At 40.7% G+C, this 25,576-nt stretch overlaps 1 protein-coding gene across 1 annotated transcript in view; it reads right to left on the reverse strand.

Moving 5' to 3' along the window:
* LOC135547087 (tomoregulin-2-like) overlaps positions 1-25,576 on the reverse strand; it is a 147,107-nt gene that overhangs the window by 11,323 nt on the left and 110,208 nt on the right. Inside the window, exons 5-8 of the mRNA XM_064975739.1 lie at positions 12,268-12,364; positions 8,277-8,425; positions 4,572-4,631; positions 4,102-4,228 (exon numbers count right to left, since the gene is read on the reverse strand). Of these exons, the coding sequence (XP_064831811.1) occupies positions 4,102-4,228; positions 4,572-4,631; positions 8,277-8,425; positions 12,268-12,364 (433 nt within the window). The remainder of the gene's footprint in view (positions 1-4,101; positions 4,229-4,571; positions 4,632-8,276; positions 8,426-12,267; positions 12,365-25,576) is intronic.

Consider the following 25,576-nt stretch of genomic DNA (forward strand, 5'->3'; position numbering starts at 1 on the left):
AAAGCCTGCCGAGATAAAATTATGATTAAAAGCATCACTTATTCCATTATTCTCAGTTATGATGCCAGAGTCAGACAGAACTTGCTTTGCCAGGGGAAGAAGAGAAATGTGTCCGCTTCACTGCATTTACTGTTTTCCAAAATCTAGAAGGATCACCAGCAGAGTCATAGATAGAGCTTAAAAATGAGCTTGATTTAGCATTCTTAATACATCTGTTTCTCAATTGTCTGAAAGATCGCCAGTCCACTACACTCAGTTTTCCTTGCTTTGGCCCAGGCCTGATTTCCCATCTGAATGAGCTCAGGTAGCTCAAAAGAAAACCAAGGGTTAGATCTATCTTTCACTCTGAATTGTTTAAAAGGAGCGTGTTTATCTGCCAGATAAATATATATGGAGGAGAAATGTTCTAGAGCCAACTCAAGATCAGGAATACAGGAGATAGTGGCTAAATCAGAGTGGAACATGTCATGTAGAAACCCTTGAGGAGAAAAGGCTTTTAAATTTCTCTTCTTGACTTAATTAAACAAGGATTAGTATTTTGCTGTTTCATATCTCTAATACATACTATGGGACAATGATCACTGAGATATATGCTAACACTCCACCAGAGAAATATTGATGAGGGTTATTAGCAGTGGTGTAAAATAAAATAATTAAGTAAAAAACTTTAACCCTCCTGTTGTGTTCGTTTCATGTTTTTTAATTCTGTGTTCCCGGTCCAAAATGACCGCCCCATTATAGCTGATTATAAATCCATAATAATACACATATTATCACCTAATGTTGTGTTACATCTTTTTATCAACTTAAGTTCTTGTGAATATTACAAGTTTTGAACTTCCATTTGCTATTTATGGCCTGTAGGCCTCATTGACCTGAGCTCATACAACTCATATTGAGTAAAAAAAAGCATAATGTACGGATTATTTTGACTAATGTATGGATTATTTTGACAAATACTCAGATGAAACATATTGTGTTATTTATCACTGACTACTTGTGTCAAAGTTTAACAAGGACTCTCCTCACCAGTGACATGATCAAAGATATGATCAAGAGCCTCACATACTTTATTTTATTTTATTTCACCGTTATTTAACCAGGTAGGCTAGTTGAGAACAAGTTTTCATTTGCAACTGCGACCTGGCCAAGATAAAGCTTAGCAGTGTGAACAGACAACACAGAGTTACACATGGAGTAAACAATTAACAAGTCAATAACACAGTACAAAAAAGGGGGAGTCTATATACATTGTGTGCAAAAGGCATGAGGAGGTAGGCGAATAATTACAATTTTGCAGATTAGCACTGGAGTGATAAATGATCAGATGGTCATGTACATTTAGAGATACTGGTGTGCAAAAGAGCAGAAAAGTAAATAAATAAAAACAGTGTGGGGATGAGGTAGGTGAAAAAGGGTGGGCTATTTACCAATAGACTATGTACAGCTGCAGCGATCGGTTAGCTGCTCAGATAGCACATGTTTGAAGTTGGTGAGGGAGATAAAAGTCTCCAACTTCAGGGATTTTTGCAATTCGTTCCAGTCACAGGCAGCAGAGTACTGGAACGAAAGGCGGCCAAATGAGGTGTTGGCTTTAGGGATGATCAGTGAGATACACCTGCTGGAGCGCGTGCTACGGATGGGTGTTGCCATCGTGACCAGTGAACTGAGATAAGGCGGAGCTTTACCTAGCATGGACTTGTAGATGACCTGGAGCCAGTGGGTCTGGCGACGAATATGTAGCGAGGGCCAGCCGACTAGAGCATACAAGTCGCAGTGGTGGGTGGTATAAGGTGCTTTAGTGACAAAACGGATGGCACTGTGATAAACTGCATCCAGTTTGCTGAGTAGAGTGTTACATTTACATTTATGTCATTTAGCAGACGCTCTTATCCAGAGCAACTTACAAATTGGTTGGAAGCAATTTTGTAGATGACATCGCCACAGTCGAGGATCGGTAGGATATTCAGTTTTACTAGGGTAAGTTTGGCGGCGTGAGTGAAGGAGGCTTTGTTGCGGAATAGAAAGCCGACTCTTGATTTGATTTTCGATTGGAGATGTTTGATATGAGTCTGGAAGGAGAGTTTACAGTCTAGCCAGACACCTAGGTACTTATAGGTGTCCACATATTCAAGGTCGGGACCATCCAGGGTGGTGATGCTCGTCGGGCATGCGGGTGCAGGCAGCGATCGGTTGAAAAGCATGCATTTGGTTTTACTAGCGTTTAAGAGCAGTTGGAGGCCACGTAAGGAGTGTTGTATGGCATTGAAGCTCGTTTGGAGGTTAGATAGCACAGTGTCCAAGGACGGGCCGGAAGTATATAGAATGGTGTCGTCTGCGTAGAGGTGGATCAGGGAATCGCCCGCAGCAAGAGCAACATCATTGATATATACAGAGAAAAGAGTCGGCCCGAGAATTGAACCCTGTGGCACCCCCATAGAGACTGCCAGAGGACCGGACAGCATGCCCTCCGATTTGACACACTGAACTCTGTCTGCAAAGTAATTGGTGAAACAGGCAAGGCAGTAATCCGAAAAACCGAGGCTACTGAGTCTGCCGATAAGAATATGGTGATTGACAGAGTCGAAAGCCTTGGCAAGGTCGATGAAGACGGCTGCACAGTACTGTCTTTTATCGATGGCGGTTATGATATCGTTTAGTACCTTGAGTGTGGCTGAGGTGCACCCGTGACCGGCTCGGAAACCAGATTGCACAGCGGAGAAGGTACGGTGGGATTCGAGATGGTCAGTGACCTGTTTGTTGACTTGGCTTTCGAAGACCTTAGATAGGCAGGGCAGGATGGATATAGGTCTGTAACAGTTTGGGTCCAGGGTGTCTCCTCCTTTGAAGAGGGGGATGACTGCGGCAGCTTTCCAATCCTTGGGGATGTGTGTGTGTGTGTGTGTGTGTGTGTGTGTGTGTGTGTGTGTGTGTGTGTGTGTGTGTGTGTGTGTGTGTGTGTGTGTGTGTGTGTGTGTGTGTGTGTGTGTGTGTGGTCAAACACACATGCATGTGGGGATGTCGGGATCTGGGAGAGGAAGTGTGACCATCTGATGAACAGAGATGTGCCTGAAATCAATTTTATACACCAATTGTAGTCTCACCCATTAATTTCTAATGCCCGGTCATTTTTGACCGGGAATGCCACAGGTGTACAAAAGTTAAATAAAACACCCAAAATATAATGAAAATTATCTAAATGTATTTTGTGTGGTCAGATGCCCTGTGTGGACAAAGTCATGGAACCTTATGACAATCAGATTAAAATAATAAGAACTTTTTAAAGATAAAACTTGTAAATCGGTCCAATTCGACCAGAACACAGCAGGAGGGTGAAAGTACTACTTAAGTGAGGACAACTCTGAGGACAAAAAAGGTGTTAAACACTCGGATATATCACCAATAGCATCAACCATGGCAGCAGAGGGGCGGTAAATCCCAGTAACAAATACATGTTTATTCTGGTTTGTGGACACATCTACAACCAGGAGCTCAAAATTTCTTGGGAACAGAAATATTTAAAGATTGGGACACCATGGAATTAGATTTTACATATATGGCCACTCTTCCGCCTTTCTGTAAACTGCCACATCTAACTACATTATAATCATTTACTTCAATGTCTTTATCAAATACAGTACCGTTTCACCATGTTTCCCGGAGAACCAGAATGTTAGGACACAAGTCCTGTACCCAAATATATATTGTATCCATTTTTAAAATCCTACTTCACACATTTAGGTGCATTAGCCCAAGCCCCCTACGAGATTTTAAGTCAGGTATTCACGATAATCCCTGCAAACTGCCATGACGACATAATGCCATCATTCAATTTCAACAAATGTTCTCACTAAATTAATGTTTTCAATGAAAACGTGTTGTTAATCTTTTCTAATATGTTGGCAACCATTTAAAAAAAAGCTTAGCCTTGGGCCTAAAATCAGCCCTAAGTAGGGAATTATCACACGATAATCTCCGGGTTCTCATGCCTTATTGCTTAAATATCTAACTTTTTTGGAGTAACAACCCCAACACTGGTCACTATGTACTGGGATGTGTGTCCACACATATGCGTCCGTGTGTAGGCTTGTGTGTGCATACCTGCAGGATGGCACAGACAGTATGTTGGGATATTCACACTCTCCGTGGACACAGTAGTTCTTGTAGTGCTCAGGACAGGGGATGTACAAGCCTATGGCCACCTCTCCTCTCTGGTCCGGCTTCTCTTCTACACACGCACACAGCACAGAAGAACTGAAGGTTAGGGATAAAAATGATAGGATTGAAAAGGTAAAGGTGAGTGTCAGTAATTTAGCATAATAGCGTAACTGCTGTTGATCCGATTAAAAGCTGTGTAAATTACATTTATCCACCACTGACATCCCTTATGCTAATAGTCGGCATGTTATTCAATTTGGCCTGCGTCCCAAATGGCACCTTTTTCCCTATATAGTGCATTACTTTGACCAGAGTCATATTGGCCCTTGTCAAAAGGACACACATTAAACTGTCTGCCATTGTTCACGTCATTCATGGATCTGACACACACACACACACACATTACCACCTACCTGAGTAATCTTTCCTGGCATAGTGTCCGTCTCCGGCTTTGGTCCCTGTCATGATGTCACCTGAGAAGGCACAGTCATAATACAGTCTAAGTAGGATTGCTGATCTAGGATCAGGTCCCCGCTGTCTATTTTTATTCATTGTGATCTAACAGGCCAAACTGATCCAAGTTCAGCACTCTGTGATTCTTGCTCGGGACAAAATGACAGTTCAAAACACAGAACTGACCTTGAACCAGTAGCTAGGGTAGGACAGTACCTCACATAGGAGTTAAATTATCTAATCTTTGAGAGTATCATGTGGATTACAATATTTAGGACAACGTTTAAGGATTAAAAGACAAATTATTATAATAACAAATATCCTCTGAGCATTCTATTAAACAAAATAAAAGGAATAACAAAACAACATAATATATAGATTTATTTATAGTATATGTGTTATAGGGATCATGATTTATCTTATGCAAATTATCCAAACCATTTAATGGTCAGATGATTATTGCAATACAAACCTCAATACAATTGAATTATACCTTTATTTATTATTTGATGGGTTTCATTTAAACGCAATATTTGCATTTCGGAAATGTTGGTAAATTGACATTGATTAAAGACACATCTTGTGAAAGTGATAGAGCTATTATTTTTTCATCTTACGATGACATAAAATATACTAAATGACCAAAAAGTATGTGAACACCTGCTCGTAGAACATCTCATCCCAAAATCTGAGCATTAATATGGAGTTGGTCCCCCCATTGCTGCTGTAACTGCCTCCACTCTTCTACGAAGGCTTGCGGGGACTTGCTGCGGGGACTTGTTTCCATTCAGCCATAAGAGCATTTTAGTGAGGTTGGGCACTGATGTTGGGCGATTAGGCCTGGCTCGCTGTCGGCGTTCCAATTCATCCAAAGGAGCTTGGTGGGGTTGAGGTCAGGGCTCTGTGCAGGCCAGTCAAGTTCTTCCACACCGATCTAGACAAACCATTTCTGTATGGACCTCGTTTTGTACACTGAAGCATTGTCATGCTGAAACAGGAAAGGGCCTTCCCCAAAAAGTTGGAAGCACAGAATTGTCTAGAATGTCATTGTATGCTGTAATGTTAAGATTTCCCTTCACTAGAACTAAGGGGCTTAGCCAGAACCATGAAAAAAAGCCCCAGACCATTATTCCTACACCACCAAACTTTACAGTTGGCACTATGCCTTAGGGCAGGTAGCGTTCTCCTGGAATCCGCCAGATGGAGAATGCATTGGGATTGCGCACGGTGATTTTAGGCTTATGTGCAGCTGCTCGGCCATGGAAACACATTTCACAAAGCTCCTGACGCACAGTTCTTGTGCTGACGTTGCTTCCAAAGGCAGTGTGGAACTTGGTAGTGAGTGTTGCAACCGAGGACTGATGATTGTTAAGCGCTACGCGCTACAGCACTCGGTGGTCCAGTTCTGTGAGCATGTGTGGCCTACCACTTCATGGCTGAGCCGTTGTTGCTCCTTGACGTTTCCACTTCACAATAACAGCACTTACAGTTGACCGGGACAGCTATAGCAGGGCAGATTTCTACGAACTGACTTGTTAGAAAGGTGGCATCCTATGACGGTGCCACGTTGAAAGTCACTGAGCTCTTCAGTAAGGCTTTTTAAAAAACCTTTATTTAACTAGGCAAGTCAGTTAAGAACAAATTCTTATTTACAACCCATTCTACTGCCAATGTTTGTCTATGGAGATTGCATGGCGTTGTGCTCGATTTTATACACCAGTCAGCAACGGTTCTGGCTGAAATAGCCGAATCCACTATTTGAAGGGGTACCCACATACTTTTGTATATATAGTGTATATTGCAAGGTAATTTTATTTTAGAGAGACTAATAATCATGTTTTGTGACAAAACGCTATACAGTTCACCCCAAACAACAGAAACCCAATAGAAAAAATATCCCAATTAGGTTTTAAACAGTAACGCTACATGTAATTAAGTATCAATACATAAATAAATATAAAAATAATCCATTAGTTTCAACTATATTGTGCAAATATCACAGACATTGTATCCAGAGGGTGAACAATGTATACAATGTGGGTTTTATTTTTTGGACATTTAACATTTAAAGACATGCTCCGGAACTTTGGTGTCTACTAAGTCTTTTTTTAAACCCATTTTGGGCTGGATGTGTCAATGTGTAGTTCATACGTGCATAATCTATGAGCAGAATTACTGTTTTACCTCAATTAGACACGAAATCCCTAGTTTGAAAGCGATTGTTTTCCTGGAAGCTATGCTCTGCCACTTTCCCTACATTTTCCCCCATGTGGGCCAGTCCCCTAGCAATTCGGTTTCCAGCCAATGAGCTTCAGCCCCTCGCCATTTGCGTGACAGCTAGCAAGATGCACACACAGCAGAGCGAGAGAGACAGAGAGCAATCAGGTGGTGCACATATCTGCACATATGTGACGTAGTACGCAATTTTCATGGGCCACTTTTGGCTTGTGAGTGCTACTTTCAGAACTACTGGCTAAAAAGAATACAACAGTACCGGAGAATGTCTTGAAGCAACTTTTGAAACATTTTATGGTGGTTTTACAGATTTTTTCAATAGGTTAAATAAAGGGAAGATTTTTGAGTTTGATTATATACACGTTAGGGAAGGATTTAACATACAATAAGGGCATTGAAAAGTCTGTCACAATTCATTTCCCGGTCAAGGATGGATTGATTCTTATTGTCGTAGTGACACAGCCCACTGTTTGCAGCCTCCCTGTGTTTGCAGCCAGTGGCCTATTAAGGTTACATCGTGTGGGAAAACATTTAGAGAAACCTAACTTATGACTGAACAGACAAATATAATGGAAATGATTTGCCTTATGACTCAGTTTTGCGCCTGAGGCAAAAACCATATACGACGTTCCATCCATCTGGACAGTGGATATAACCAGCCATATATACTTAGAAAGTTGGCCCACCTTTCAGAATTTTGATTGTAGATCAGTTACATAGTCTTTTTTAATATTCCCAATGTAAATGAATGTTTAAGTGCCATGTAAATGGATCATAATGTTCATTCTGTTAATCAGAGCTAACATGGCTGCCATTGAATGTTGTAGTGTCATGTTAATGCATCAATATGCAGAAGCCTCAAAAAGTATGAGAACAGCCATAACTCATACACATAGAATAGGACCCATGAGCCTTAATTTCAGATGACATAATGCAAATGTGAAAAATATGGAATCAAACCCTTCATTTGCAATGAAAATCTAACAAATGTTGCTGTCACAGAACCAAACCACAGTGCCAAAGCTTCATTATATGAATTGGGTTCTAAGACATAATGATGGTGTTTTGTTGATGTGGTTGTGTTGTATTGCTTTGCACTGGATCAATTGTTGGACAAAAGAAAATTACAAAGGCCCCAATTGCTGATAAAGAATATTAACATTATATTCAAGGACAGGCATGTTTCCATGTCAATATTCTGCAAGAGGAGGTTTTGATGGTTGTAAAGAGTTTGAAACTTCCAATATAGCACACATTTTATATTTGCAATTGATTGGTCGCCTAAATTACCAAATATTAATGCAATTTAAAATGCATTGAATATTAATGGGGCCTATATTACTAAATATTAACGTAGAAAGAGGAGAAGGGAGAAGAAGAAGAAAAAGATACAGAAATACGTTTCGTATACCGTAGTAGCTATATCTCACCTTGGCAGTGGCCCAGGTATTTGACCTCGATCCGCTCCTGCTTCTGACACGACTCCTCCTTCACCTGGCAGGGGTTGTCATAGGAATGGCCATCTGAGGCGCAAACTGGGTTGAAGCTGATGTGGGAGCAGTCAATGTTACACACACACCTATTGGAAAGGATGGTGGGACACATCAGTAGTGGTCACACCAAAAAAATAATAGAGTGATAGAGAACTGGAGTTCTTCAGGATTTGTCATTCAGTGAATCAGCGCCCGTTGTAGAGTGTAGTCTATTGTGTTTTTTTTATCACATGTCGTGTGTTTGTGTGTGTGTGTGTGTGTGTGTGTGTGTGTGTGTGTGTGTGTGTGTGTGTGTGTGTGTGTGCGTGTGTGGGTGGTGGGTGGGTGGGTGTAGGTGTTTGTGTTTTTGCTTTATGTGCACGATTCAACTTGTTTCTTTGTGGTCGATACTGCCTGTTTTGTTTACCATTTTGTCCATGAATTTCACTTTATATCTCAGTCGGAAAGTCTCGATGTGCATCTGAGTGTGTAGTGTGTGTGTGTGGGGGGGGTGTACAAGTACAGTACCAGTCTAAAGTTTGAACATACCTACTCATTCCAGGGTTTTTCTTTATTTTTACTATTTTCTACATTGTAGAATAATAGTCAGGACATCAAAACTATGAAATAACACATATGCCAAGAGTGTGCAAAGCTGGCATCAAGGCAAAGGGTGGCTACTTTGAAGAATCTAAAATATAAACATAAACAACACTTTTTTGGTTACTACATGATTCCATATGTGTTATTTCATAGTTTTCATGTCTTCACTATTATTCTACAGAGTAGAATATAGTAAAAATAAAGAAAAACCCTGAAATGAGTAGGCGTGTTCAAACTTTTGACTGGTACTGTATGTATGTACGTGAATGTGTATATGTGCATAACTGACTGACTTACTGACTGTCTGACTGACTGTGTGTGTGTGTGTGCGGTCTTCATTGAAACGACAGTGTGCGAGAATGTGCGCGCATGAGTTAGCGTGTGTGTGTGCGTGTGACCCAAAGTGCTCAGTGAGCATGTTCAGCAGAAATTACACAAAAATTGCAGTCCCTAGACAGTTCTTGCTGAGTAGCTCTGAACGTTAGACACTGTAATTATAAATCTGTCATTATACTCTGCTCCTTTTTTATTTTCCCCTGGCCCAGAGCCATCTATGAGGAAAGCATTGGCCTTGCTTCATACCAGCTCTCTGCCCAATTTGCATACTGCAAACACACACATAATCACAAACACATAAACACTCTCGTACATAGAAATATAGATATACATACTGTGTAATGGGATGCATGACCTATACGCACACACACTCTCGCACTCACAAACAAACAAATAACGCATACACAATCCCCCACCTATTATTACCACATACACGTGAATGCACACACAAAGACCCAGAAGTGGCAATGCTTTCAGAGGCTTGCCATCCCGAGTGGCCATCTGTGGCGGTCATCAAGGATAATGTCTGTAGGCCATGCATTTTTAATAGAGCTTCTCACTTTCTCCACAATAGGCACTACCACTGCAATACTGCACTGCGTCAACACATCAACACACACACACACACACACACACACACACACACACACACACACACACACACACACACACACACACACACACACACACACACACACACACACACACACACACACACACACACACACACGCACACACACCCTCTCTCTGGCCTACGTATGCACACACACATATTATACAAAGGAGATAGGAATGTGGATCTGTGTTTGTGTTTTGCTTTTGTTGTTGTTAAACATTTCTGTATGTCTTTACATTTCTTCATGGCTTTTGGAAGACTTGTCCTTGGTGGGCTAAAAAAGATCCTAATAAAATAAAATCACACACACAAACGTATACTGAGTGCACCCACTTTTGCCCTCAGAACAGCCTCAATTTGTCGGGGCATGGACTCAAACAGGTGGGAAAGTGTTCCACAGGGATGCCGGCCCATGTTGACTCCAATGCTTCCCACAGTTGTGTCAAGTTGGCTGTATGTCCTTTGGGTGGTGGACAATTCTTGATACACACGGGAAACTGTTGAGTGTGAAAAACCCAGCAGCGTTGCAGTTCTTGACACAGTCAACTGGTGCGCCTGACACCTACTACCACACCCCGTTCAAAGGCACTTAAATATTTTGTCTTGCCCATTCCCCCTTTGAACGGCCCACCTACACAATCCATGTCGCAATTGTCTCAAGGATTAAAAATCCTTCTTTAACCTGTATGCTCCCTTTCATCTACGCTGATTGAAATGGATTTAACAAATGACATCAATAAGGGATAATAGTTTCACCTGGATTCACCCGGTCAGTCAGTCATGGAAAGAGCAGGTGTTCCTAATGCTTTGTAAACTCTGTGTATATCGAGACGGAGAGAGAGGGAGTAGAGATGAACAATAAGAGCATGTATTGGTGTGCCTGTGTGTGAGGAGCACTTCTTAGTAGGATGTGTCTTATTGATTTGCACAGTGCCATGTGGTTTACCCTCTATCTAAACTCAATGATTGCCTGCAGGCTTCCTGTGTACCTGTCCTTTAACGGCCACTTCCAGTCATGCACACACACATGTACACACATACAAACACATGAAAATACACACACAAACACATGCACATACAAATGCACACGGATACACGAATGCGCACACACACACAAACGCAGACAGAGGTACGCACACAGGCAGACACACACTATATCACATAAACAAACACACACACACAGACTTTGGTCCTATATGCACGCACGCAGACACACACCACACAAACACACATCATCACGTGCATGCACACACAGTCAGTGGCTAGACCACTCGGCAGCCTTTCCTAGCCTCTTCCATGTCGTGCAAAACCACAGCTATAAACTTTATTGCTGCTGAATATAACATTGATTTTTTATAATCCCCAGCCTCATATTTCAGAGTAATCCTTCCAAAGGACTGACAGACAGAAAGAGGAAGGGAGGGAAGGAGAGAGAGGGATAGAGAGAGTAGGGGGTGAGAGACAGATAAAGAAAGAGAGTAGAGAATGATAGTAAGAGACAGAGAGAGAACAATGGGAACAGAGGGAGTGAAGCACGTTTGTGGCACTGAAGCAGGACTGAAGCAGGACACACACACAAACACAAACAAACAGATTGGAATGGGGAGAGTGTGTGTGTGTGTGTGTGTGTGTGTGTGTGTGTGTGTGTGTGTGTGTGTGTGTGTGTGTGTGTGTGTGTGTGTGTGCCTGTACAGAGCAGGGGGATGCAGGTGTTGGTAGGTAAGGTGTCGGGGACATTAAGTCTGATAAAGACATTTTCGACCTTCCCTCTCTTGGTCTGTGGCACTCAGTCCATCCACCCTTTGAAGCCTATCCTCCCATGGGGCTGAAGAAGTCATTGGAGTTGAATTAAGGTTAAAAGAGGTGGACTGATGTGTCACTGAAGTGCTGAAAATCTAAACGGTGTCCCATAAGGGGATTAAGGGTTGCATAAATGTGGTAAGACACAAAAATACATTCACTCATTCGGTCATTCGCTCATTTGTTTATTCATTTGTTCATTCTTTTATTAATTTAACCACAATCAATTTGCTTATTGCTGAGTGCTGTGCAGAAAGGCATCGGTTCCCATTTTTTAAGTGTTTATGTAGCAGAAATGAGTCGGGTACATGGTTGCTCATGTTCTTGTGATTAGGTAGTCCTGCATGCCACTTCAACATCAAGGAAAGGTAATGTTCACTTGGTTTAATGGTCAAGACATTGATTTCTACCGTGGGAGACCAGGATTCAGATCCCTCCCATGACATTTAGTATGACCCGCCTGGGGATTGAAACCCTTCCAGCCTCCTAACTCAGGGTGCACACGAACTACAAGCCTACTGAGTTGGTACTACTGTTGCTGTTAACTTCCTGAATGAGTTGACCAGCTGTGCACTAACCCTGAGGTTTACTTACCATACATCCTCAGCGTCCACATCGCACTCCGCCCCAAACTGGCATATGTCACAGGTGGACGTCTCCTTCTGCCCAGTCTCCGCCGACCCCTCACCTCCTGAAAGTGAGAGAGGGAGAGAGAGAGATGAGCTTCTGAGAGAGATATGTCTAACCGGTCGAATGCCTTCATTTTGATGTTTTCTAACTTCGGAAGAATTCATTTCATCAATGTACTGTATTTGATTCATTCTCGCTGTTATAAAAATATTGTCAGCATGCAGCCCGGAAATCCGTCTTGTTTCAGAGCGTGTGTTCACTACATGACAGGAGCAAGTGCACAGATCTCATGCACTAAATTATGTCATGTTAGAATGTAAGGATTTTTCTCCACTGGGAGAAGACTGCAGATATTAGCATGTATGAGCCATACATTGACAAGTCAAGTCCACACGGAAGGTTGAAAAATACAGACACAGTTTTCAAGATCCCGGCTAGTCTCTTTAAAGGACATTTGAAGGTCCAGATTTGGTCAACTAGCCACTCACAACAACATATGACATAACAACATGGTTATTTAGTAAACGTATTAGTGGCCCATGCAGGGTCCATGGTCCAATCAACTAAGCCTTTGGTACCACAACTATCACAGACCCCTATAAGGTCCCATATAGACACCCATATAAACAAAATGGTTCAATAAGATCCACACTACTTCTGCCCCCAAAAAATGTAAAACCCATTTGCTGAAAATCTCACAAGTCCTCAATCCCACAATGTTACCATGACCCCTAGCAACCGGAGCCAGGCGTCTCAAGTGCCTCTACATCCACCGTATCCAACAATCAGCCCATACTGTCTCTCTGATGCCTACTTTCCCTCCCTCCTTCCTTCCCTCTTTCCCTTCCTCCATCCCTCCCCTTCTGTCTCTCTGTCACCTGAAATCCCTGCTGATCTTTCTGGAGTCTCTCCTTTATTTCATCATGATGATATCTTTTCTGCAGTGCGCCGGCGGCTGGAGGGCTTAGCCCCCCACCGGTGCATAGCCACGACTCATCAGTACCGGGCGGGGGAAAAAGCAATCTGCCCAAACTCAAATTGCGTATCCCTCCTCTGAGGATCCCTGGCCCCCTTTCCCTCTTCCATCCCGGCCCTCTATTACTGAGTGCTATTTTTAAAAAGGTAGGGCCCGTGAGGAAGAGAAAGGAGAAGCAGGGAGAGAAGTATCATCTCCCAGTACCACATCCTTAATTTTTCCCCCACCTTGGGTTGTTAGAGTGTGTTCCCTTGTGGTGTTTGGAAATAACTGTTGGACTAGATTATCCTGGTTTATAGTCTAGCTTTCATCTGGTTTAGTGCCTGTTTGACCTGGTTTGTCCTGGGTTGACCTGGTTAGTCTGTTTTAGTGTTCATAACATCAAGTTTTGTCATTATTTTGGTCTGTTCGCTGTTTGTTTTGTCTACTCTCTTACATACAGGTAACTGCCAAAATATTGAAAACACAAGTAAATGAAGGATACAAAGTATGTGCTTCCACACAGGTGTGGTACCTGGGTTAATTAAGCAATTAACATCCTATCATCCTTAGGGTCATGTTTAAAAATGCAGGACAGTTCATTATTCTGGCCATTAATTTAGCTACCATGCTAAGCTCTTATAGGATGACAATGCCACATTCCACAGGGTATGAGTGGTCACTGAATGGTTTGATGAACATGAAAACGATGTAAGCCTTATGCCATGGCTGTCTCAGTCACCAGACCTCAACCCAATTGAACACTTATTGGAGATCCTGGAGCGACGATTGAGACAGCGTTTTCCACCACCATCAACAAAACACCAAATTATGGAATTTCTGGTGGAAGAATGGTGTCTCATCCCTACAATAGAGTTCCTGATACTTGTAGAATCTGTTTGGTCTGGTTAGTGCTTTTTCGTCTACTCTTGGGCATATTTGGTCTGGTTAGTGCTTTGGTTTGTGACCCTTTTCTGACTGTTTCGGTGGCTATTTGGCATGATATTTTATGGTTTTGTCTGGATAGCACTTTCTCAAGGTTAAGTTCTCTCTGCTTCAGCAATCATTCTTACCATGTACATGCATTTGCCACGAAGTCCTTACACACCAGTAGAAAGGATAGAAAGGTAGAGAAAAACAAGAAAGGAGAAAGTTTCCTTGCAGTGAGAGTTTGAAAATTTCTCCCCGTTCCTCAATTTTAGTTTGAACCTGTGTCTGTGCCCTCAGGTCTTGGCAGAACATACATACCCACACACCCACCCACCCCTCCTGAATGCTTAAGACGCTCTCTCTTTTCCTGTCTCTGTGAAGACAGAACCCAGTCATGCGAGAAATGTGTATATTCTGTATTCATGGGACTACTCTATACCTTAGATCTCTCCAGAAGGTAAGGTGAGCCTCAATTATCTTTGTCTGCAAAGCAGTGACAACACAAAGATACCAACTGCAACTCAAACCAGAGAAAATATGCAAAAACGTTGTATCCCTCAAAAGCAATTTAGAAATTTAACTTTATTTCAAAATATATCATACAAATTATACAAAGGTGTGTGTTGTGTTCAAATAAGGGTTCAACAGACTTGAGGTTGACAGTTCAATTATGTTGTTCATTTTCCTATCCAGGTAGAATTGATATGATTGACTGCTACTGATTGGATTAGCATAGAGGGCTGACACAGATGTCTTCTACTTTCTCTGTTCTATAAAACTTTCAATAGTTTTATACTGAAACTGCATTTCAAACTGCATCCTTTGCCTCTGTATTGTGTCAAACGCTTACGTACACTTCACACAAATATTCCCGCACAGACGCACACACACACACGCACGCACGCACACATGCACACACACCTCTCTCCCCACCCACCCTACATTGTCAGTACAATTATGAAGTGACTTGGAACGACAGGCAGTACTTTTACCCTCTTTCCCTCATTCCCTTTTTCCTCCCAAGTCCCCACATCCCAGACTATGGTAGATCTGTGTCTTGGTAGCAACATTACACAACATCTCCCCTGTTCCTGTCTACTATCCCAAGTGTCAGGAGATACAAGAAGACAATGACCGTAACAATTAGCCATGTTTGTGTTCTTCACATCTCCCGGTATCGATCGGAAACAGAGGCAGACCAGCCCCCCCCCACTTGGAAACCATTAGTAGGGAGGAGAGTTGAAGATACTACGCAGCACTGGGTTATAGTAATAACACCCCTGCCACGCACAATGGCACGCATGTGTGTATGCACACGCACTCATATACACATTAAGAAGCGCACACACACACGTATACACATGCACGCACACACACACACACACACACAATCTTTACAAAGGGGAGGAGAGAGAGAGAGAGAGAGAGAGAGAGAGAGAGAGAGAGAGAGAGAGAGAGAGAGGACATGCCAGAAAAGACATGTATAGTACAGTTAGATTTTGTTCTCAATAATAGAGCTCCCCACATTGACCAAGAGCCCCCTCTCAAATCAGAGAGACAGAGAGAGAGAGAGACAGAGACCGATAAAGAGAAAGAGCGAGCGAGAGACCAGTTGAAGAGAGGCAGAGCGGGAGATTTAGGGCACTACAGCACCACCTATCATAGGGATGATGAATGAAGCCCACACACCTCTGAAAAAAACACAGCGGTTCAAGAGCGACCTTGGTTACAAACACAGAGAGAGGGGAAAGGCACACACACGCACAAGCACAGGCACGTATACACACACTCAAACACACACAAAAGAGTGCATCCACAGATGATGAGGTCTGTTGCTGGTGTGTGGTTACCAGGACAATGCAGCTTCAGAATGGAGTAAACCATATGGTTCCCTGTTAAAACTGGTTGATCCGTAGTGTCAAAAGACACCATGCTACGTTTAATACTTGAACTGGCAATTAGCCAGTGTGCATAAGCAATGTGCAAGACCTCAATTCAAACAAACCATTGCAGTATGTTTTTCTATTCAATTGATATAGCAGAATATGATTGGCTACTGCAGAAATAGCAAGTAGACTCCTGAAATGTAAATGTTACAAGTTTTCAGGATAAAGGGATGTTGATATTATAACATTAAGAACTGTGCTGGGTGAGCTGTTCTTTTCCGTGGCTATGCCTTAGTATGGTGCACCACATCAACTCCAGTGTAGCACTGCTGCACTCAAGAAGTTCAAAGAATTCAACTTTGAAATGATTTGAAATTAAAAGTTCAAATACTGACACTGTCAAGACCTGCTTGATGGAATCTTGCCATTTGGTGTAGGCTACTTCCAGGTCGAGGTCATTGATAGGGACGAGGCAATCATGAACTACACAGAGTAAAGGACTATACACCATCTGAACCATAATCTGTCTGTACTGAGAAACCATCCATTATTAGAAGACTTGCACTGAATTAAACGATTAAAACAATCAATCAAAATGACATTATCAACGGCCGGATGCCCCTAAGCATTGAATCTACGAATCTGATACACAGGTCCCACGTACCAAGGAATAGAGGCAGCAGCCAAACAATCCATAAACATAATGGACATTGATATTGAAAAAGGTGAAAGATGATACCACTGAAGCATAGATTAAATTTTTCCATTTCTTTTCTTTTTTCTTCATTGTTTATAGCACTTTTTACAAAGCCATTTGTCACCAGCAGCCTAACAAAAAGTCCCTGCCTGAATTCCCAAAAGCAAGCCAAGGGCGACAGAAGAAATGACAGGGATGACAAAATGACAAAGAATATGAGACATGGCGATAATGACTGCGATGTAAATAATGATACTATTAAGGGATTTGATGAGAAGCAACAGCAGAACACAAAACTTGCAAATATCCCACAGGGGAGGGTGAGGAAAGTAGAATTTCTATGAAAAAGAACCATCAACCATCTCAAGCTTCCATTCTCATAAAAGGACACATGCATTTATTACCTATACTTTGTATACTGTATATTACAGCGACATGTTCAATTGGTTTGTATGCCATTGGTAAATTATAATTTAATCATTTCATCAAATCATTTCAAAGGTAGAAAACAATGATACAATAGAGGTTTAAAAACAAAAAGATTAAGGGCAAGTGCAAATGTCTAAATTGGTGATGATATGTTTAAAGCTTCGTTGTTGTATTTAATCTGAAACAGTGACAAATACCATACAGCTCTAAACTATGTGTGGCCTTTGAAGAGTTCACCATTATATTTATATATAGGGTTGTTGAAATTGTGGGTGAGCTATCGGCTTGCCTACACACTATAGTGCAACGGATTGGATGACTGATCGGTCTATCCTAAACCATTAAATGACAAAGAAATACTTTGAGGGACCCCAGGATCCTAATATTGACAGTGCTAGATGATTTAATGGGTAATTCTCATGCTTTAGCACGACCCAATCATGAGCTGACACCTATCACTCCACAAAGAGGCGTGCTCTGGAATACTGATGAAATTATTATTAAATAAAGTACAAATACTTTTTTCATGGCTTAGTAGACAGTGACACCTTCTTTTGCAGCAACATTCTACTGTATTTTCACAATGTAATGCAGGGACATTATCACTTTCCCGTACTCAAGACTTTAACACTGTTCCTGGACTAAAATGCACTATCAATGGACATTTTCCATAGACCCAATGAAAATCATGATAGGTCCAAATCTAACTTCAAACATGGTCTGGAACACATAGTGTATGTCAGGCTCAAAAATGACTTCGGAATTGGACGTCTATCCATGAGGACTTCGGGAAATAGCCTATATAACCGGCCACTAAGGGAAACAGTAAATCAAATCTAATGTAGTTATTAACATCAAGTAGGCTTGGGTCTTGCTAGGGTGCTGTGGATGGGGGTGGTGGATGAGCATAATCCCATGACTCTGGATCCCATGACTCTGGATCAGAAGGTTGTGGACAGTGGTGGACACTCGTTATTATTTATTTTATTTTAACCCTATCCCAAACCTTAACCCTTACCTTAAAAAATGTGGAATAAGTGCCTAATTGTTATGTTTTACCCCTATCGAAAACATTAACCTTCTAAATTTGACGTTTGGAGCAACTTGTAAATTTTACAAGAAACAGAACAATATTTGAGTAGGACTCAACCCAGAGTGTCAAAAACACTTCAGATTTTATGTTTGGACCAACTTCAAAATTTTACATTTGGAGGAACGTGTATAAATATCTAATTCTGCAGTTAAATTCATACATAATAGTTACAGACTACCAATGTGGAACAACATATATCATAAAAACAACTTGGTTTACTGTAGTTAAAGAATTGTTATTTTCTATATTGCTCCTTAACCTCACTAGGGTACGTGTGACGCGAGCGTCCCACCTGACCAGCATCCAGTGAAATTGCAGACCGCCAAATTCAAAAACAGAAATACTCATCATAAAAATTCAGGAAAACATACAAGTGTGAAACATCGGTTTAAATATGAACTTCTTGTTAGTCCAATCACGGTGTCAGATTTCAAAAAGGATTTACGGCGAGAGCATACCATGCGATTATCTGAGAACTGCGCCCAGCAGACAAATCATTACAAACAGTTACCAGCCAAATAGAGGAGTTACACAAGTCAGAAATAGTGATACAATTAATCACTTACCTTTGATGATCTTCATATGGTTGCACTCACAAGATTCCCATTTACTCAATAAAAGTCCCTGTTTATATCCAACAACCTCAGTTTTGTTTGCACGTTGTGTTCAGTAATCCACAGGCTCAAACGCAGTCACAACAGACAGACAAAAAAATCCAAATAGTATCCGTAAAGTTTGTAGAAACATGTCAAATGATGTTTATAATCAATCATCAGGTTGTTTTTAGCCTAAATAATTGATTATATTTCAACCGGACAATAACGTCTTCAATATAAAAGCTAAACAAGAAAGGCGCGCTCTCGGTCGCACGCATGAAAAACCTCTGGGACACTGTAGGGTCCACTCATTCAGAGTGGTCTTACTCTCTCATTTTTCAGAATACAAGCCTTAAACCATTTCTAAAGACTGTTGACATCTAGTGGAAGCCATATAGGAAGTGCAATGTGAGTCCTAAGTCAACGGATACTGTACTGGCATTCAATAGAAAACTACAAACATAAAAAAAATGGAATGATGTTTCTCAGGTTTTCGCCAAATCAGTTTTGTAATAGTCACAGACATTATTTTAACAGTTTTCGAAACTTTAGAGTGTTTTCCATCCACATTTACTAATTATATGCATATCCTAGCTTCTGGGCCTGAGTAGCATGCAGTTTACCTTTGGCACGCTTTTCATCCGCAGGTGAAAATGTGCCCCCTACCCTAGTGAAATTAATCAAATATGGAAGGTTTGCAATAGTCTAGTTGTCCAATTGCTCACCCAGCGAGGCTTTACATTTTCCAAATATCACAAAGTCAAATATCCTCAAACAATGGTTAATCATCTATTTTTGATAAGACAGAACCTAGGATCTTGGTCAAGGTAAGCATTGTGATTCATTTTATTCAACGTTTGTCTGTGTGGTTGTAGTCAGAATTTGATTTTATTCAATGTTTGTCTGTGTGGGTGTAGTCAGAATTTGATTTTATTAAACGTTTGTCTGTGTGGTTGTAGTCAGAGTTTGATTTTATTCAACATTTGTCTGTGTGGTTGTAGTGGGAATTAGATTTTATTCAACGTTTGTCTGTGTGGTTGTAGTCAGAATCGTAAGCAGTAACATTATTAGTGATTGCTCCATATCCACATTTTATGCTCTGAGTCTGAAACATTTTGGCATGGATGTTGCTAGCTAGCTCCTATGAACAGTGAAACAGGACTCGGTCAAGATTAACATTTTGCAAGGAGGTAAAGTTAGTTGGCGAAACACCATAATATTTACCTATTGGTCAAGACGAATTCACCAAGCCAAGAACTAATTAAGGTTTACTGAGGAGAGCACACTGCTTGAGCTAGCTAACATGCTAGCTAACTAATGCTATGGTGCTTGTGCATCATTTGCAATCACTTTGCAGCAGCATTTAGTGGGCCAATTTTTTTTTCTCTTGTGAGGTAAAAGTCAAAAATGGTAAAAGGTAATGTAATTGAATCCAAACAGACATTTTGCCCATGGCTACAGTTTGCCCATTACTGCCTTTATGTTGTAAAATGTGGTGCAAAGGTGAAAAAAAAGACTTATTGAAATGGGATGTGGAGTTTTAGCACTTGAACAGCGTTACTTTACATTATGGGTGTCCATTTATCAATACATTAAAATTATTTGACAAAAATACAATTCATTCAACGTATGTACATATGAGTGGATGCATGCATAAATCAATAGATCATTGAATCAAACATTTCATAATGAAAAAAATAATGAACAAAATTCATATTTAAGGTCCATGATGCTTGCCTACTACATTTGTGCTGCTTTGTCTACCCATTCTAAGGCTATACAGTGTTGATAATTACTGTTATCAGAGTTGTTTTACTACCAATTTAAAAAAATGCTCAGAATGTCAGTCTTTTTTTCAGTGTTGTGTGAATGTGGAAATGTGGAAATGTAAGGGGTGTTCAGAATTGGTGTCAAGTAGGTCCCAACTTTTGCATCATTACAAGTTAAAGCACCCACATTACGTTACCCATGTACCGTTACCCATGTACATACAGTACATTGACTGTCCATGCGCATGTAAGACCTGGAATGCCTTAATGCCTTGTGCATCAAAGTAAAGTCCACTCTTTACTCAAAAACTGACTGAGAAGTGTTCCTTCACTGGATGGAAAACCAGTTTGAAATACAAACGGGCAAACTACCGCACTCGCCTGAGAAGACTGGGATGTCCAGAGGTGATGATAAACTCCTTGAAGCACAAACCTGCAGGGAAGTCAAGTGCAGCCTATGGTGTTAAAAAGACAAAGAGAGCAGAAGTGAACTTTTGCCCCATATATCCCTCAGGAGAAACAGGAGAGAGCCTCGAGGACATGCGGAAAGCTCTACTGTCCAATGTGAACAAAAGGAACAACATAGACAGTGAAGTTCAAAATGGAAAAGAAGTTTGCATACAGGAGACATGAAGTTGTCTGCGACACACCCTTTGGTAGAGGACTTCATTGCAGATGGCCTGTGCTCTTTGAAGTCATTCAGGTAAGTTAACCATACTTGTCTCATTGTTGATTTATTGGGTATGTTATCTGAAGGTAGAAGATTATTGTCCCTCAGCTTGCCACAAAAGTGAGCCTTATTCAGAGTTAACACAATTTGTTCTGACTGCCTAGTTATTTCTCTCCCTATAGAGAACCCTATAGTTTGCTGCTTGTGTGATCATCTCCAGTCTATTTTCCTTTCTGCAGTTTTTTATCTAATTTGTTTAATTACTATGTTCAGGTCAATGCTGAGTTCAAATGAATCACCACAACCCCACCCCACTCCAGTTCAAATTTCTTTCTCAACTTGAAATACACTCAGATGACCTGCTGAAGTTGTTCCAAAGAAGAGGACAGCTGGGCAGAAGACTCATATCAATCATGGCACCTATGGCTGATGTAAGAATTCCTTATGCTTCAAAAGACACATTCATATGTAGTTCTACACCAAAAGTTTTTTCGAAAATCCTTCTATTTTCTTAGAATAGCAACATAGATGTCGGACGAGAGTGCATCATAAAGAGAGTGTGTGTGTATGAACATAACCTTGTTCAGAAATGTGTGGTATGTTAATAGATTGAAGTGTTTACTTCTTCCTTCTTCTTTCGCTTCCTTTCCTGTTCCGTGCCACCATCATATTCTATCACTAGCTATTCTATTACTGTGTCATCTCCCGTCTTCCGTTTTATTTCATTAGCTGCGGTTAGATGCACTATTTTTTTCTTCTGAATTATATTATTCAGATTTGTCTTTTTTTATTTGCATGAATGCTGAATACAGTGATGAAATTGGCTATGTCTCAACTGTAATCTGAATGGAAATCTTGGTTAGAACCACTTTTAATTTTATCCTTGTAATAGGCGGAGTTCAAATATTACCAGCAGTTCTTGATTTAGTTGACACTTAAAAGGACTCCAGTCTTGATTTATTTCTGTCTGTTTCATGCTCTTGTGCTTCATGAGCTATATGTTTTGCAATCTAAAGTCTATAACTGTAAACACTTTATTGATGAATGATTAATTTTGTATGATTGACAAGTGTTGCCTTTCTGTCTTGTTCAGGGCATGGATGAAGAGTCCACCAAGGCATCCATTGAGGACACAACTGTGGGGATCTGGTGGATATTAGAGTTATTAAAGACCATGCTTTGAGTGAGGAACCAGAGGACACTGGAATTGTCCTTGAAGGCGTCAAGGTGCTGTAGGATCTGGGCAATGTAGCATTTACTGTTGCAATGCTGTTCGGCCTCATGCATGCCATGAATCTCAGTTACCCTACTGAGCTCCGCTACACCTTTGAAGTCTTTCTGAAGGTTTTTATGGAACTGAATGGGAACAAACTTTCTAACAAAGCTGTTGAGTTTAAAAACAGGCTGTTTCAGTGAGCTGTTTTGTTGTGTTTAAGACAATATGTTTGACTTATGTTGAACTTGTTAGATTGTTCACAAAAACTCACAACAGGGCCTCCCGGGTGGTGCAGTGGTCTAGGGCACTGCATCACAGTGCTAGCTGAGCCACCAGAGACTCTGGGTTTGTGCCCAGGCTCTGTCACAGCCGGCCGCGACCAATAGGTCCGTGGGGCGATGCACAGTTGGCCTAGCATCGTCAGGGTTAGGGAGGGCTTTGCCGGCAGGGATATCCTTGTCTCATCACGCTCTAGCTACTCCTGTGGCGGGCCGGGCGCAGTGCACGCTAACCAGGTAGGTCGCCAGGTGCACAGTGTTTCCTCCGACACATTGGTGCGGCTGGCTTCCGGGTTGGATGCGCGCTGTGTTAATTATTAAGAAGCAGTGCGGCTTGGTTGGGTTGTGTTTCGGAGGACGCATGGCTTTCGACCTTCGTCTCTCCCGAGCCCGTACGGAGTTGTAGCGATGAGCAAGATAGTAACTACTAACAATTGGATACCATGAAATTGGGGGTAAAATATTATTATTTTTTTTTAACTCAAAACAGAAATAGCATGTCCAAAGATGGAGCTATTGTGATTTTGTTAGATATTTTGTATGGTGTTTTGAGAAGATGCCCTTAATTTCTTTGCTGCTTATGGAAAAAGTTCAGTTTCTCTTTGTAGTGACTTTTAGTCAATAGAATTAACATGCAAAAATATGTACACATACCTACCTCATTCTTTGTCTATGATACTACTTATGAAAAAGAACTACCTCATTTTGTAACAAAACGCATTAGAGAGTGCCCAATCATTGTGAGCCCAACACTTCTTATTGTTTTTATACAGATATATAGCCTACAGCACTGTGATTTAGACCTGTGCCATTCATTGAACACTGAATGTCAGTGAATGGACATTTATCGTTCCAAAAAGCTGAACCATTACCAAAAATACAGTATAAATTTTGAAACATGCCTTTTGCCTTCTTTGTCACTGATACACATGGTCTCTTGCTCCTTGGTTACACAGCTTTAGCATGTACTTTATATTTCCCTATTCATTTGTGTAAATTCAAACACTAAGGTAGAAAATGGCAGTATTTCATCTTGTGCTTACATTAATAATTATGTAGAACCGTCTACATAATTATGAGCAATATCATCAATAAAATAATGTTATTTATTAAGTAGTGATCAGGTTTAGGGAACATTATCAAATTTTACACATTTACTTCAAATAAAATTGATTCTATTCCATTACAATATATTTACTTAAATAAATTATATTTGCTTGACAAAAATAAAAGTAAACTGAAAAATAAAATAATGTGTTTGTCTAACACGTTTCATTCATGTGGAACCGATGTCACCTTTGAATTAAGTCAATTCAAAGCACTATTTTTGTCAGTTAGATCATGTATTTTCAGGTAGAGATACCTCTCCAAGCAACTTCTCTCTATCCCTCTCGATTGCACATTCTTCTCTCCCTCCCCGTGTCTGCCCCACACAGACCGGACAAGTAGTAATGCAATGGATTATAGTCATTGTAGTTAATTACCATGTTTTCTGCACTAAACTACGTAGAACATTTGCCTCCCTAATGCATCAAACATTTCAGGCTTGATTCAATTTATCTCCAGGGAAACAGCATTGAGCTCAAAGAAAAAAAACTGAACGAAATGGAAATCAAATAATTGATCATTAACGTTGGTCAATTAGATGTTTAAATCTACCAGAAATGTCAGTTGATCACTCAGCACTAGTAATCACCCAACATGCATGAGTCATTACCCAATATACAATATTCTGTCAAATAATGTCCGTAAATACACAAGAAATGATGCTACTGCTACAAAACCAGATATCTTTCCTGAAACTATACAGCACATTTGGAAAGTAGTCAACCCCCTTAACTTTTTCCACATTTTGTTACGTTACAGCATTATTCAAAAATGTCTTTAATTGTATTTTCCCTCATTAATCTACACAAAGCAAAAACAAGTTTAGACATTTTTGCAAATGCATTCAAAATAAAAAAGGAAATATCATATTTACATAAGCACAAACAGAGACATTGATAGAGACAAAGAAAGGGAGTGACCCGGACTGAAGGCAAACCGAAACAGTCATTCCACACTCCACCGTTTTGCTTTGTGGCTCTCTATATTTCCCTAATGCAGCCCAGACAAGTGGTAGAACAGTGTCTCCTAAATGAACACAATCTTACATGTAATAAATTGTCTGAAAGTTCAACACATACAGTGCATTCGGAATGTATTCAGACCCCTTGACTTTTTCCACAGTTTGTTACATTACAGCCTTATTCTAAAATATATATATATTTTTTTAAATGATCATCAATCCACACACAATACCCATAATGACAAAGAAAAAACAGGTTTTTAGACATTTTTGCAAATGTATTAAAAATAAAATACTGAAATATCACATTTACATAAGTATTGAGATCCTTTACTCAGTACTTTGTTGAAGCACCTTTGGCAGTGATTACAGCCTCGAGTCTTCTTGGCTCCCGAGTGGCGCAGAGGTCTAAGACACTGCATCTCAGTGCAAGAAGCGTCCCTGGTTCGAATCCAGGCTGTGTCACATCTGGCTGTGATTAGGAGTACCATAGGGAGGGACACAAGTGGCCCAGTGTTGTCTGGATTTGGCCGGGGTAGGCCATCATTGTAAATAAGAATTTGTTCTTAAGTGACTTGCCTAGTTAAATAAATAAAAGAATGCTACAAGCTTGGCACACCTGTATTTGGGGAATTTGTCCCATTCTTCACTGCAGATCCTCTCAAGCTCTGTCAGGTTGGATGGGG

This window comes from Oncorhynchus masou, chromosome 10 (assembly GCF_036934945.1).
Source record: "Oncorhynchus masou masou isolate Uvic2021 chromosome 10, UVic_Omas_1.1, whole genome shotgun sequence".
NCBI classification, from domain to species: domain Eukaryota; kingdom Metazoa; phylum Chordata; class Actinopteri; order Salmoniformes; family Salmonidae; genus Oncorhynchus; species Oncorhynchus masou.